The following is a 16,088-nucleotide window of genomic DNA, read 5'->3' as shown; positions in this document are numbered from 1 at the left end:
GATCCTCTAGACTTTATTCCTATTTTCCACAACTACTAAAAAGCTAGCACTACCACAACAACAACAAAAAAACACAGAGGACTTCTATGATGTAAGATTGTTTTCAAATAATACTGATTCAAATATGTTTATTTTACAAGTAAAGAATGGAATAAACATACTAACATCTATTGTGCTGGGTATGTCAGATAATCACATTTAATTTTCTCATCAACTTTGGGAGGCGTTATGTTACCCTCATGTTCCCCACTGTTTTGAATGAGGAAACGAGGCTCGGAGAAATCACTAATCTCAGTTTCATCCCCAAAGCCAGTGAGTGATACAGTTTTATCTATCACAGACTTATCTGAGTCTAAAGCCCACCATCTTTTCAATAATCAGTTTCCCAAGCTTTAGTCATTCATGTATAATTTTCATCACTGTTTTCATATCTGTCCATCATCTCTGTTTACTTGATAACTTTGCTTTAGATTCATTCAGAGAAGCTAATCCTATGTTGTCCTTGTCCTAGGCAATGTAACATTCAGGAAAATCATGCCTTTGGTAGGAATTATTTACTTTGTAATACAGTAAGATCTATTTCTTAACATGAAAATTGTTTTCTCTGGGCCATCTTGTACACTACATTCTGGAAAACAGTGCCACCCACAGTGAGCTAAAGACACCTCTTTCACACCCTACCTAACCCCTACTGAGCTGCACCTCCGGAAGGAAGGCCATCCCTTCAGAGCAGGAGCCCAGTTTCTTTACAGCATTTTCACAGTGCACCGAGGATAAGGTGTATCTAGTCTCTACCAATTTAAGGTAGAGGCCAATGCCATCCTAGTCCACACATCTTAGTCCATCCTCCTCCAACAGGGGTATCCCACTCACTGGGTGCAAAGCACAGGGAGATGCAATCACCAGCATTCACAGGCACGTTTCCAAGCCTTACCTCAGCAAACAGGATGGGGAGACCTAAAACACACTGGTTCCTGTATTATCACTCATCTTTCTTAATCCTGTGACTTTGGGCGTCCTTAACAAGGGTCCTTATCTCACCCCATTCCCACTCGTGAAGGAAACATGTTCAACAATGAAAAAGCTGTTCCAAACATATTTTCTCCTCAGTAGTGGCACCTTATACTGTAGAAGCTGTTGGGTATGTTATTTAAAAGAAAATAAATCTTTTAAAGACAGCCTTTGTAGGTAAAATAGTAATACATATGGTTGCTGTGAGGATAAAATACTTTATGTGTATATTTACTAGTTAGGGTTTCTCCTATCTGAACCGTGTTATGATTCTCTGTCCAGCTTTCTATAGGAGTATTTATCCCATTCAAGCATTACTCATGGGAAGTGGGAGCTCTGGCCAACGGATGGAAGCCCACAGCTAATGCTCCACTACAAGACTGAATCAAGGCATCTTAGCCTGAGAATACCACATTTGATTCTTCTAATTCCCCTATTTCTGACCTCATACCCACTAAGCAAACTGTTGTTTACTTGGCTTCCCAGGCAGGTGACTGGAAAAACTCTGCTGGCCTACCATGTAACATTCAGATTGCTGCGCTCATTCTCCTCTGTAAATTAACAGACTGGTAACCAGCCCCTAAATTATACATATGTCTATTAAATGTAATGATTCTGTATGACCTCACATAGGTGGATCTGCCCTTGGATGGATAAAAGCTGGCTTCTGAATGACTGGCACTTGTTTCAAGTACATTCATCCTAAGAAACCTTTGGGGAAACAGCTAAATGAGCTGTTTCTCCAATCAGTATTGGAGTACCTTGATATCAAAAAAGCTGAAACATGATCAACAGTTGTGCTTTCATAATTTGAATTTTAATCTGTTTACTTACATCAACTATATTAATTTAATTCTAGAAACTTTGAAGATTATTATTATTATTATTCTAGGTATATTATGTTACTTGCAAAAAGTATTTTAAACCACCTTTCACTTATTAAAGTATTAAGAAAGCTTTCAAAAACTAATGTCAAGGTGATTTTCCCTTTGTGTGTAAAAATGAAAATTAAATTATGAAATCTAGGGATTTGTTAGTTTAATTTTACTTGAATATCTTATTAATCTACATGTGCACTACTAAGGTACCTAAAAAACTTGGTATGATTAGGGTTTGCATTACCAATTTTCTGGTTTGGAAAAAATTTTCCTCAAATATAAGATCAATGCCTGATCATTACAAATAATTTATATTTAACCTAGAAAATAAAAGCATCCCATAATTTTATCCTAAGACAGTTAAGAATATAATCCTCTTTTTTAACATGATCTTCTCCCTTGTTCATAAGAATGTGGTCATATTCTGTTATTTTCCAATTTGTTTTTTCATGTGATCCAAAGTTATTTCCTATCATTTTATTTTAAAGACTATACTATACAAGTGAACTTAACTAAGCTTCTATTGACAGACATTTGGGTTTTCTCCAGTTTACCCAATACAAACCAAGTTAAAATAAACAGCCTATGTATGTTACTATATATTTAATGAGTAGATTTAGGGTGGATCCCCAGATTTGGTACTGCTGGGGCAAAGGGCATGAACAATCTAAACTGCCTCTCCAAACCAACCCCATTAATAGATCTCCTTTTTGCCCAAACTGTAGTATCATCCAAACCTTACCTCATAGTTGGGAGGGTGGGAATAGAAATAACTGTTTACTTTCTTTAATATTCTTTACCATCTTACTGAACCCTAAAAACTCTTTGTATACTGGTATTCCTAGCCATTTATCTGATAAGAAGGCAAATATTTCACTCATTAGCTGTATGTATTTTAATTCAATTCATGGCATTTTCAACATGTAGTATTTTCAATTTTCACGTAGTCAAAAATTTCAATTTATTTATTGTTTCTGGGTTCTGTGTCCTGCTTACATGGTCCTTCAAATCCCAAAATGGTATTCATATGATCCTCTGTTTTTTATTTAATATTTCTAGGATTTTATTTTTCACAATTAAATACTTAATCCTTCTAGGATGTATTTTGGTTGAAGGAGCAAAGATGGTATTAAAATCTCGCCTCTCCTCTCCCAGAAAGCTACTCAATATCTCAATACTACCCATTTTCGACTAATCTGGTATGTCATCTTTATTATCTACCAAATCCTTGTGTATCCTTATGTTTGTTTGGGGGCTGGTTTTTCTGCTGTTCCATCCATGTGTTTCCACAGCTGCACTGTATGGTTTTAATCAGTTTAGTCATTCCTTGGGTATTAATGGGGGACTGGTTCCAGGAGTCCCCATTAATATAAGCATTTATATAAAATGGTAGTACAATGATTACAGTAGAAATTTCAATCCACAGTTGGCCTTCTGAGGATATGGAGGATATTTTACACAGGTGCTGCTGTGCTTCGTCGCTCAGTTGTGTCTGACCCTTTGTGACCCCACGGACTGTAGCCCGCCAGGCTCCTCTGTCCATGGGGATTCTCCAGGCAAGAATACTGGAGTGGGTTGCCATGCCCTTCTCCAGAGGATCTTCCCAACTCAGGGATAGAACCCAGGTCTCCCGCATTGCAGGCATATTCTTTACCCTCCCTCTGAGCCACCAGGGAAGCCTATTTACGTAAGAAAGAGGAGGAAATAAACCCATACTTGCTGTTTTTATGTAAAAAAAAAATAAAATAAAATAAAATTCTTACATATCAAAATTCTGCAGTCTCAGACACACTAGTATTATTTCACTTGGCAATCGGCAGCTTTGTTCATATTCCCTGAATCCTCTCCCAACTTTGTCTCTTCTATCCCCATGCCCGACTGTCCTCACTTCAACAGCACTTCAACCCTCCCCTCTTGTTGTCAAATATAGTTTCTTGAAGAAACTATACAATTAAAACTCCTTATCAACTCTCTGCTTCCCATCCCAGTTGTTAATGTGGGCTTTGCTTTCTCAAGCTCTCTCCTAGTTGCCTCTCCCTGGAAATGGTTATTTCAGCTAGAAGACTGGGACATAATCTCTCCATTTGTAATGCTTTTAGTTCTTTGTTTTACTTTATATCCAAAATAATGTCCAATTTTCTTCATTAAGATATAACCACGAAAAATTTCTTTTCCTGCTCAATTTGTTACAGGTTTCAGTTTATATATATCCAGAGCTGTCCTATGCAATACAGTAGCCACAAGTCACATCTGCTATTTAAAATTAATTTGGTTAAAATAAAAAATTCAGTTCCTTAATCACATTTCAAGTTCTCAACACTCACACGGTCAGTGGCTATCATACTGTGGATGTTGATGCAGTTGAAGAATACTTCCATCCTGCTAGAAAATTCTAAAGAACAGTCCTATGTAGAGAACTAAACACCATGAGCCAGCATAAATGTGCTTCCTGAGTGTAAGTGATGAGGAGCATAAAATATGATGAAAGTTGAGTCAGCTAATGGGGATGGCTAGGTATGTGTGTCCTTTCTTTTCCTCCCTCTCCTATGTTTAATTTCTCAGACTGTCTATTTGTGTTAGTGAGGAAGACAGTCTCACAGGATGAAACATTCATTGTTTCAAGTAGATAAGACAGCTCCTCACATAACTTTTGGTATAAATCACATGGACACAATTACTAAGAACTTTTCTTGAGGTTAACATCTTTGTAAGTCTTCCTCCTTATCTGGGAGCAAGACTGTCTTATTAGAACTCCTGGGTATTTCTCTACACTTGATTGTTGCCACTGCTAGATTTCAGCTTTTTATAGCCAAGTGCCACAACCCAATTATATAATCATGAAATGGCCGATATGAACATATCCTCATCTGCCCACTCGCCAATCTTCAGTCACATATATAAAAAATTAGCTAATGGCAGCAGATGGAAGGAACACCCTTTCAAATCTGAAGACATTCTAATCACTTACCAACAAGCTGGTTTTTCTGAAGAGAAATTATCCCTGACAGTTGTTACCACTTCCTTCTTGGATAACAAAACCTAAGGTATATTCACATCTTTGGCCCTACCTATAATGGATCAAAACCTTTTCCAAAGGAAGGAGGGGATTGTGACTGAGGAGGAGCACAATGCCTAACTTCCAGGGTGCAGTAATATTCTACTTGACCTGGATGGTGGTTCCATGAGTATTTCACCTGCCATGCTGTTGACATAAAAACTATAGTACACTGGAGAGGATCCTGGGCCATCCCTAAAAGTAATAGACTCATACGACACACAGAGTCTGAGAACTCTGAGATTCTGAAACAGGGGACATCTGGAGGGCTACATTTCTTCTAAAGACTTATCAGCTAGAAAAAGTCACCCAAAGGGAGCAGTCTCCTAAGAGCTCTCAGCTGCATCTGCAGACAGACAATATTACATAAAAATAATTCAAGGTTTTTCCCCCCTTTATAGTTCACTGATTTTTTTTTTCTATTTCTCATATCTTCCTTTTCAAACTTCCCCTCTCACTCATGCCTCTACTTTATGAGACTTACCTCCTAATTCACTCATATATGCACCTCTGCTTCACTCTGGCAAGCCCACTTAGCTTGCTCTTGGTGTTTCCAGCTCCAAAGCACAGCTGGCACTATTGATCTTATCTTATCCTCAAGATCAGGGCTGGGGAAGTCCATCTCTCTAAGCCTGCCTCCCTAAACAGAGCAGTTTTTGGTTTTTAAATTCTGCTGGGCAGATGGAGGAGGACTTGGGCTTCTATGTACAAAAGTGATGAGCCTATTCCACACTCCTTTATAAGCCAGCTGAAACTCTGGGCAGAACTATTCAATGGAAACCAGTAAGTTGGTGTTTTCTTAATAAAAATAAAAATGTTCCCAAGAATAATTAATATTTTTCAACATTCACTTTAAAAAAGAAAAAAAGGATTGGCTCATTTTTTTCCTCCCCTTCCTAAATGGCTAGGGGCTTAAAATAATTCAGTGGAATTTACTGCTCATCTTTTATACTTACTCAGCTTAACTAATGTTTCAGTAAATTTTTCACAGTTGATTGCAACTCGGCATAATAGATGGATGAATTGATGATAAGAAAAGAAGTAGTCTAGCAGCATACGATCATAAACGTCATCTTTGCCCTGAAGGTTAAAGATGATAAAATGGTTGCACTTAAATTGTATAATAAATTAAAGAGCATATTTTGTGCAAATGTAATAAATTTAACTAAAAAGCTGATTAAATATTTAAATTCTATAAGAACCTAGTTTTAAATTCCAAGTTTCTATTAATGGTATTAAGATCTTAACTGTCACAAGTTTATTTTCAGTGTGCAAATGCTGTCAATTAAAATTACCCCTTATTTCTATATACTTTAATAAAGTAAAACTACTGCAGGATTTTAAAATGTGACACTTGAGTTCTACAGACATATCATCAAGAAGAGTGAATTAAATTTGATTTTTGAAATAAATTTCAGATTATTTCTGAAATAGTTTCTACTGTATTAATTATTTTAAATATTTTATTTTATACAAACTTCTTAAATGCATTTAAGATCCAAAGATAGTGGGCAAGAGAGAATGTGAATAAAGTGGGTGAGGAAAGATAAATTAGTGAAAAAATTGTTTAGAAAAGTCTTGGAACTAAGATAAATTATCCTGTATCGATGTTCCTTCTCTCTATAATTTAGAATTAGCACTATTTTAGAATAAGTATTAGAGAACCAGAATCAGGCTACAAATGATGATAAATCCATCAATCAGTGATAATTAGGCTTAGGTCAAAGAATTATAATTAAAGGGCAGTAAAAGAAGTCATTGATTATATGGCGAAATATAAACAGTAGTCAGTACCTAACTAGACCTTTCAGATTTAGATATATGACCCATTTATAATTTAGCCTAGTGACAAATACTAATGAGACTTTCTGTTAGGATATTTTTTGAGGGGCAAAAAAAAAACTTACTACTTGTGCTTATTATTGATTTTGCAAATATTCAACCAACATTTCAGAGCAGGAAAAAATCCAAATGAGTCTAATCTCCTCAGGATCCAGAAAATGATCATTTAAGTCTAATATACTCATAATGGCCAGAGGGGAAGTTCTAAATTACTGTGTACTAGAGAAACATGGTTTTCCTGGCATCCCAACATACCTTACTGGTTTCCACCATTGTGGGCAAGAGGCACATATTGAGTTCAGGGCGCGGAGGCCGAATATTGCTTTTCCCTCCTATTAGCTTGATATTTTCTCGACAAGGGAAATAAGGTCCAAGAGACACTAAGACATTAAAAGTGTACAATAAGAATAAATGGAAAAAATAAATCTCCATGTTTCAGTGTGCAGAAAGATTAAATGCCAACCATGTTCAAGTACTGTGCTAGATCAATACATACTTGGTATATTACTGTGATGATAAGTACAATGGTTGTGCTGTAGAAATGGAACCAGAGTATGAAGAAAGTCATGGGGACTCAAAAGCACAAGTTCCTTGAGGACATCTGAAAATAAAAACACAATGTGGGCATTAAAAACTGGAGTGTGGACCTGCTATCTTCAAATGCACCAGTCCTACTAGGGTAACTGATGGTAGTGTGGCAGCTAATAAGTTTTAATGAGTCTCAGACTGTCTGAGCTCTCAGCTCCGGGACAAACTGTCTGATGCTTAACCAAAAATGGATCTACAGAGTTATTAATCACAACAGGGCATCATTAAGAAACCAAAGTTTAAAACTTAAGAGAAGCATCAGGGACAAGTACAATGAAGGAAATATTTAATGCACACTGATTATGTTTCTTCATAAAATCAACCAAAGCAGTTAAGAAATCCAATGTTTGAAATTCTTTGGATCTGTGACTCCTTAATCAACTTTGAAGTAACCCTCTCTTCTTGATGAAGCAGTACAGGCCAGTAATTCTACAGAACATCAGGCAACCTGCCAAGATTAACTGCTTACATATATCTATCATTTTGAGAAACTGTAAACAAATAGCTATAGTCTTTAAAGATGACTTAAAAGGCTTATAAGACAATTAAAAAAATGCAGTATGAATTTAAACCAAGGTTTTCCTTTAATAGATATAAATTATCATTTTATTATAAGTATGCAATTAATAAAAAGCTAAAATACTCAGGAGTCCAAGAACAGCTACTAGGAAGTATCTTTAGGCAAAAAGACTCACTGAAATAATCACTCCAACTCTTTACAATGTCAGTTCTAATCTGTAAACATCTGCATGATTCTACACTATTTATATAGATCAGAAGATTTCAGAGCTGGAAGAGATCTAACCTTAGGTCAGCATGCCCAGATATATGAAGTGACCTGGCCTATGATGACAAGAGTTAATTACTGATATGTTAAGAAACAGAATTCTATTTTCTTAAGAGTCTGCTGGCCAGTGTAAGTCACTCATAAAAAGTACGAATGTCTTCCAAACTCTACAGAACTAACATTACATCTTATATACACACACATACACACACAGGATCCCATAAAAATGTTCTTCCATTAGGCTTTTACATAGGTATATTTTCCAGGTAACTTACCTATACAGGCATTTCTAAGTTCTGGAGGGCTATAGGAATTAAGAAGAGTTAACAGTTTATGGGCAAATTCAATTCGCTCCTGCCACTGAATTAACGCTTGCTTCACGTCTGCAAACACAAAAGCATACGTAAATATGCCATCTGAAATCAAACTTCTTCACAATTGTTTTCTATTGTAAACTACAGAATGTTAACACTAAAACATTCAAATTTATTACATAAACATCTTTAGTGAAAGCTAAGTGATTATTTTTATAAGATAGCTACTATTGTTAAACTTGCTAGATTTCTTAAAACACATTTCAGTGATTGTATGTCCCATTTTCTAGAAATTTACGTACATTTCAAAGTTTACATGATTTTACAGGGACACAAGAAATAACTGTTTTGTAGTTATTTCTCTTGAAAATAAATAATTTAATCTAAGCCATGATAGTTTCCAGTTGGTGAACCTTCACAAATACTCATGTTGTTACTGTGCTTGGAAGTATTTTCCAGTCTCCTAAATCTTTTTTTAATATTTTATTGGAGGATAATTGCTTTATAATATTGCGCTGGTTCCTGCCATACATCAACATGAATCAGCCACTAGCATGCTTGCCTATTTTTTAGGCACGAATAAAGAAAATAAACAAGAACATTCCAGCTTTACATCAGGAGGTCACATTTTCCTAATGGTTAGCTAACATCAGCCATGTAAAGACAAATTTTCTGAAGCATGTGGTTTAAAAAGTCTTATTTCACTCTTTAATTGTTAAACTAATAAAAATAAGTAGGATTAAGCAAACCTTTTCTCTGAAGATATGGGCGTGTAGACTTCAAAACTGAAAGGAATATTGATAGAAGTTCTACTAAGTCTCCAGTCACATGGCAAGCTGTGGCTTCATGATACATCATGTGCAGTGTGTTGAAAGACTGTAAGTGATTAAAAAAAATGAAAAACTTCATTCCACTTTTACTTTGTGGAGCCACAAAATAGTACCGCTCATCCTCTACGACATGTTTTCAGACTCAGACTATGAGTGTGCACAAAGCAAATGTATCTGCTTTCTACCTACAAGTCAAAGTCTCCCATTCAGCTCTTTTAAAGCACACAACAGTCCTCACTCTCAGTCTGATATTTTGTGTTTACATTTTACTTTGAACGAATAATTTATTTAATTAGATTTTTACGGGGGAGGGGGTGGTGGTTTACTGTTTGCTTTAAGTATACATTTTTAACACTGCAAGTTTCAAAGATTACAAAGCAGCAGTAACAACAGAAAGACTGGGGAGAATAGGCTACTGCTTTAACTGACTTTCCAGAGTTTCTATGAAAGACAATGGTGAAACTGCTGTCAGTCATAGTAGGTCTAAAAGAGTAGCAGTAAAATGGTCAGTCTAAAAGAGTAAAAGAACTCCAAAGGTAAAATTCCTTTAATCATATTGGCTTGTTAAACCTTTCAATTCCTTTAACTGTACTAGCTAATGAAACCCTTGGTTTCTTTCTATTTCATTGTACACCAATGCATCATCTTCCTAATCTTGTCAAATCAGTTCCCCATAGCCTATACACTTCTCGCAATTCACAGGTGAAAATTCATAACCCAGAATCTATGACAGTACATAATCTGAACAATGTACTCATGTGACATTTAACCTGTTGTGAGGACAGAAACCATGACTATCTTGTTCACTGCTATATCCCCCGTGCCTAACACAATGCCTGACAGAGTAGACATTCAAACAGCTGTTGAAGAATCAAGTTCTCATTACTCTTCTTCACATACCTTTGTTTTAGCCAGACAGACTTTGCTTTTGTTGAATACAACCAATACTTTCTTACCTTTGTGTTGATTAAATCATTTATGTTAATCTTTTCCTATTTTGTCTCTGCAGGTTCAGATTCTTCAAAGCAGTTTCATACACTGTATTCTTATTCTATAATACCATCAACTGAAAAAACTATCCTACCTCTTAATTTTCACAGTGCCCTTGGTATGTATTCTTTAACCTTATCTCCATTATTAGAGTAAAGGGTACGATGCACCTCTGTGGACTTAAAATCATCTTAGAGTTGTGGATGTTCAGTAATTATGGGAAGAATGAACAGTTGATTTTTAACCACCTACAGCAGCCTCGCTAGATTCCTCTAAGGAGGAACTCAAATAAGTGCACTCTTGAGAAACTGTGTGTCCTCAGTTAAATCCTACAAATTTCATTCTAGTCCTACAAATGAAATGAATGTATGTAACTGTTAAGGAAAAAGAAAACAGCACCCTTAGTACCATGATATAGTTATTCTTAGAATATAAATTAGCATTTACTGATTTGCATATTTAAAATCCAGACACCTATAAAACAACCTATAATAAACTCTAAATATACACAAAAAAAGTTCTGGTGAGAACACTGAATTGGAGTAAATCTATAGTCAAACACAATAAAGCATTTACCTCAGTCATCAGGATTAACCCTCGATTAAATACAACAAGAAGTCTGTCTTCATCAGATTCTAATAGTATTCTGAAGGCACTAGAAAAATACATAAAGTCCAGTTTGAGAACTCTGAATCAGAACAGAACACTTACGTGGGGAAAAAAAAAAAACTAAATAAACTGTCATTTTGGTTCTCTACTTTCTTACCTAGAAAAAAGACAGCTACATCTAGTTCTCAGTAATTTAATAAAAAGATAATATTTAAAAAGAAATACTCAATGCAACCTGGGGGGAGGGGGACCCCAAACCTTCTGTCGGTGCTGAAAATGATCGACATAATCATCATCTGTGAGTAGGTGTATTACTCTTATTAACAGACTTCCACTATTAGTACTGGAAACTGCTATTATATAGTACAGTCGGAAATTCTACTTTAGTGAGATGTTCTTCTTTCCTTTTTAAAAACAGTACTCAGGAAAACTTCAAATCTTCTTTTGAAAATAAGCTTTTAAGTAGCAAATCTTGGGAAAACAATGTTTCAAAATTAATGCTAAAATTTTGAAAGTTTCTTTAAAAAGTCTTGGCAAAAGCAGTTAATTTCATCTTATGTACTAACAAAGATTCAAATTTTAAAGTTTTCTGAAGAAGATAACCTTATCTATTGTGGGTTGATTACCTTAAGATTCTACAGTGTTCAGGAGAGTATGCCAAAAAAATGTGTGTCTAATAAAAGACATCAGTCCCACGTCTCTGATGCAATACACAGAAAAGAAGTTAATCTAGACTTTATTTCTACAGTTAAAGGGAATTAAGTGTAATTTGTAGCAGTTCCTTTATAGCTATTCAGTAATTTCTGTAGCTCTGAATAATTAACTGTAAAGATGATGTTTTATTATTTTGGCTAATTCTTATAGTTAAAAAAGATAGATAGATCTGGGCTAAATAAAAGTATCTTAACAGTGAAACTTATTCAGAGATGGAGTAAGCTATCTAGAGGCCTCTAGAATTGAACTGTCCAAGCGTTAAGTTAGGATGAACTGCCAAGAGAGAATTATTCAAGCTTTAGGTGGAAGATCATACATTAAGGTTCCTTCCAACCTTAATGATTAGATAAAACACACACAGACAATCCAATTCAAAATAAAAACTATTCAAAAGTAGCTAATTAACTCTCAAAATACAAAGTCTGCCTAAGTGTCAAAAGGTTTAAATGCTTTCCCAATAACCTTAAAGAACTGGTTAACTTTCATTTATAAATAATTTAAATGTCAAAATGATATCCCCTCACTTGGAAAAACAAAAACACCAAAAAATATCTTTTTACCTTATTAAAGTAGTCCAGCAGGAGCGGCCATCTAAGCAACGTAAGTAACAACTTATGGTTGTTTTCTTAAACTGTTTAATATCTTCTAATTCTTCTTCTCTCATATCTGGCCTCTGAGCTATGAACAGTTGCATCAGGTTAAATAGTTCTTCTACTGCCTGAAAAGGGTAAAAAGCATTGTGATGACCTTTTAGCCCTATAATATTTTATAGTATCTGTTTCTCATTTGTAAGTACTGTGCTCCTTTAGCTAGCTCTTAAAATTATACAAATTAACTTAAATTGCAGTGGCACATTCATAAACAATTAAAAAATCAGCAATGAATTCTATTTAAAAAATTTAATATATTACTCACTAGAAGAAAATTATCTTAAAATAGACTTTCAAGATTAAAAAGTACAAGTAAATACAGTTCAACTTTAGTCCTAAAACTATTTAAATTATTAGTTTTGTAATGTCAAATGTATGTTCCAGAGACGCAACACCAATCTTTTGTCCCTTTTAAATGAGAAATTATTACTTTGTCACAAAGATTTGACACACCTCAATTACACCTGAATTAATACTGTTTTTGAGAAACTCTTTGTGGCAATATTTAGAGTGATCTTTCCAGACTGACAGATGATCCAGTTCAAGTCACCTGATGATGAACCACTTTTGGTACTTAATATACTCACTTTCCTTATTATAGGCATTCTAACTGTCTTGACAAAAAATTAGGTTATTGTTTCTGGGTGAGAAAAACAATTCACTACATTGTATCTAAAGGACAGTTAAGGTCCTTTATTCCTTCAACAGGAAAAAAGTATAGCACCCAATTCAAGGACACCAATATTTAAAATATCACTTACTATAGTCATTTGACTGAGTTTTTAAGTAAACCTTGAATGTCTTAAAAAGTTCCTTTTCTACCCTCCCATCACCTCCCATTTAGCAAAGAATTTCTATTAGCAGTTTATGGCCTTTGGGTTGACAACAGCTTGAAAAAGGGTTCTGCACTCTGCTTCCAACCTCCTTTCCAGATTTATACCCTCTTGGTGTAAACTTGAGTTTATAACAAAGAGTAAGAAGCAATAATGGAAAGAAATATCCAAGAATGACAACCTAACATGGACAGAGGAAACTTTAAAACCTACAGTCTGCAAAGAAAAAGGAATCAGACTTAGATGGTACATATTTGTATTCTGACAGGCCCACCTCTTAACCATTTCATTCACTTGAACATAGTGTGAATAAGTGAATGGGCTTCCCTAGTGGCTCAGATGATAATGAATCTGCCTGCAAGGCAGGAGACCTGGGTTTGATCCCTGGATCATCTAGAGAAGGGAATGGCAATCTACTCTAGTATTCTTGCCTGGAGAATTGTCCATGAGGTTGCAAAGAGCCAGACACAACTGAGCAACCCAGCAAGCAAACGTGAAGAAAGAAACCAAAAAAACAAAAAACCCTAGGGAACATTACAGCTAAGAAAATACTGTCTAGCTCACAGCTTAGCAAAGCATGCAGATCTTGATAATAAATATCTCAATAGTAAATACTCACTTCCTTAAAACTACACCACAAAGCTGCATTTTCTGATTAGGTATATATGAAAGACTCATTAACAAAACCACAAATTAACATAGATAGGTTCCATTAGAGATAAAATTTCAATCAAACTAAAAAAAATTATCTAGGCACTTATCAATTTTTTCCCCACTTATCAATTTTATAACAACATTTTACAAATATAGTCAAGAAAACAAATACAACTTAACTCTTTAAGAACAGTTAATTAGACTATACTCCCATATTTTGTCACCACACCCCACAAGGGGAAAAACAGGCATTTCCAATTAATTTGAGGATACAGATACAAGAGTTATCATTTTACTCACTCCAGGGTATTGGCTGGCATGTGGTGTAAGATTCTTAAAGGCCCACTGAATGTTCTGGTGAGAAGCCAGTTGTCGTGTAAACGCAGGAGACTGCTCACAGCAGAGCCTCAGAATGCCATAGTAGGCAGGCAGCATCCCACGGTTAAAAAGCACCACATCCTGATCATCATGGTCAGCAAGGATGTAATTGAAGGCAATGTTCTTGGTTACCACTGGGTTCTGAACAATAAGGCGTATATTCTCTGGACAGTCAGCACACACATTGTACCAAAACGAAAGCAAAGCCTGTTTATTGTGATTTGTAGCTATTGCTGGCTCAGAAAGTTTAGGCTGGAAAAGGTTCCACAAATCCATGAAATATGTGGAAAACATCAGCTTCTCAGTTTTGGAAATTAAACAGTAAGTCATAAAGCTAAAATAGGGCACTAGCTTTGTAGTGCCATGAACAGCAGCATCAACATAAAGTTTGGCTCTTGAGAGCAAACCAAGGAGCACGTTGTAGACCTGATGTAGGACTACTGTTGTGTCTGGACTGAGTGGAAGGTCACGGGTTGGGATGTGCAAAGACCTTGTTGACCGGAACATCTGGCGGAATGAATTGCTTGGTATAAGGGACACCAGAAGATAAGCTGCAGCTATAAAATGTAAAACAAAACTGTCAGATGTTTATAAGATATGAAATAGACTGAAGAGCAGTCATTAAACACAAAGCCACTCTTCCCTGTAAAAGTCAAAATGAATAAAAATTAAAGAGACATGAACATCTCTTTTAATATCTTTCTGCTCTACCGTTGGTACCAGAGAAAGATCCCAAGGAGTGACAAAAACAGACACTTTCCATTCTGTCACTACTATTTCTAAGTGGTGACAACGACCAGAGTAACAGAAAGTTTTAAACCTCTTTTGTTTAGCTTTCCCAAGATACAGAATTTTCCCATTTGTCTTATCATTTTATTTCTTCTCAAGGAATAACACAGTTTAACAGGAAGAACACAGCTTTGGGGCCGGAAGGCCTATGCTGTCTGACAGGGTCAAATCTTTAATTTAAGGCCTTAGTTTTCTTCTTCCTTATCAATTATTACAAAATAGTATTATTTTGTAGATAATGGTAAACTTACATTATAAAAATAGAATGAGATTTATCTAAAAGAATTTTGTAGTATAAAGATTATATATACATATGCCAATTAGAGAACACCAACTTTGGAAAACCTTTAGAAGTCTTCTAGGCTAATCCTGCATGCAAAGAAAGAATCCCTTCCTTCAACATATCTGAAAAATGTTATTAAACCTATGGTATAATTCTGAGAGGATGACTCATTAGTTGAGTCCATCTGTAAAAGGAGTTAGTATGAGCTAGGTACTTTATAAATATTATCTCATTTAATCCACACAATAATTCTGGACGTTAAGTGATGATACATTGGAAAATGTGAATCTTAGAGAAGCAAAGACCAAGATCACACAGATAAAAAGAGGGGGGCCCAGATTCTGACCTTGAGAAATGATGATGATGACAATGATAATGGTAACAAAAACAAGAACTGCTAAAATTTATCAAATGCTTAAATTTAAACAACACAGCTTTATGTACTTAGTATTACTTTAATTATCTCCACTTTTACTCAGACTTAAAATATTAAGACTACCCCATTTTACACAGTTATGGCAGAAATGGAATTCACACACTGATTGTCAGACCCATCAGTTAATGTTCTTACCAACATTCACTCCAGAGCCTTCTCAAGGCATCTAACAGCTTAGCACAACCCTTTTCAATATACCTACTAATTCTGTCTCCCACTATTCTACCTATAATTTGATAACTTCCTTTGTACGGCCAAAGCAAATGATGTTAGGGTTTCTAAATTAACTGTAAACTCTTTTACAGATTTACTTCAAATTAGACTTTACTTTTGCACAGCACTCCATTTTCTATGTATTTATCCCTAACTATACACTGCTCTGGTTAGTCTGTTTCTGTTTCAGTTAGGCTCAATTTGGTATGTGTTTCACGTATAAAAACTTGGCAT

General features: G+C 35.3%; 1 protein-coding gene across 6 annotated transcripts in view; it reads right to left on the bottom strand.

The window, feature by feature from the left end:
- Positions 1-16,088, bottom strand: part of USP34 (ubiquitin specific peptidase 34) — a 223,009-nt gene that overhangs the window by 7,456 nt on the left and 199,465 nt on the right. For 5 of the 6 annotated variants that reach the window (XM_061155228.1, XM_061155230.1, XM_061155226.1 and 2 more), the window contains 8 exons: positions 14,056-14,690; positions 12,179-12,336; positions 10,872-10,950; positions 9,225-9,351; positions 8,437-8,544; positions 7,283-7,387; positions 7,042-7,166; positions 5,901-6,024 (listed from right to left, as the gene is read on the bottom strand). In XM_061155228.1, coding sequence (XP_061011211.1) covers positions 5,901-6,024; positions 7,042-7,166; positions 7,283-7,387; positions 8,437-8,544; positions 9,225-9,351; positions 10,872-10,950; positions 12,179-12,336; positions 14,056-14,690 — 1,461 coding nt within the window. The remainder of the gene's footprint in view (positions 1-5,900; positions 6,025-7,041; positions 7,167-7,282; positions 7,388-8,436; positions 8,545-9,224; positions 9,352-10,871; positions 10,951-12,178; positions 12,337-14,055; positions 14,691-16,088) is intronic. The other variant, XM_061155231.1, reaches the window with a different exon arrangement.

The sequence above is a fragment of the Dama dama genome, chromosome 11 (genome assembly GCF_033118175.1).
Source record: "Dama dama isolate Ldn47 chromosome 11, ASM3311817v1, whole genome shotgun sequence".
Classification (NCBI taxonomy): Eukaryota; Metazoa; Chordata; class Mammalia; order Artiodactyla; family Cervidae; genus Dama; species Dama dama.
This window is presented reverse-complemented; position numbering and strand designations above follow the sequence as displayed.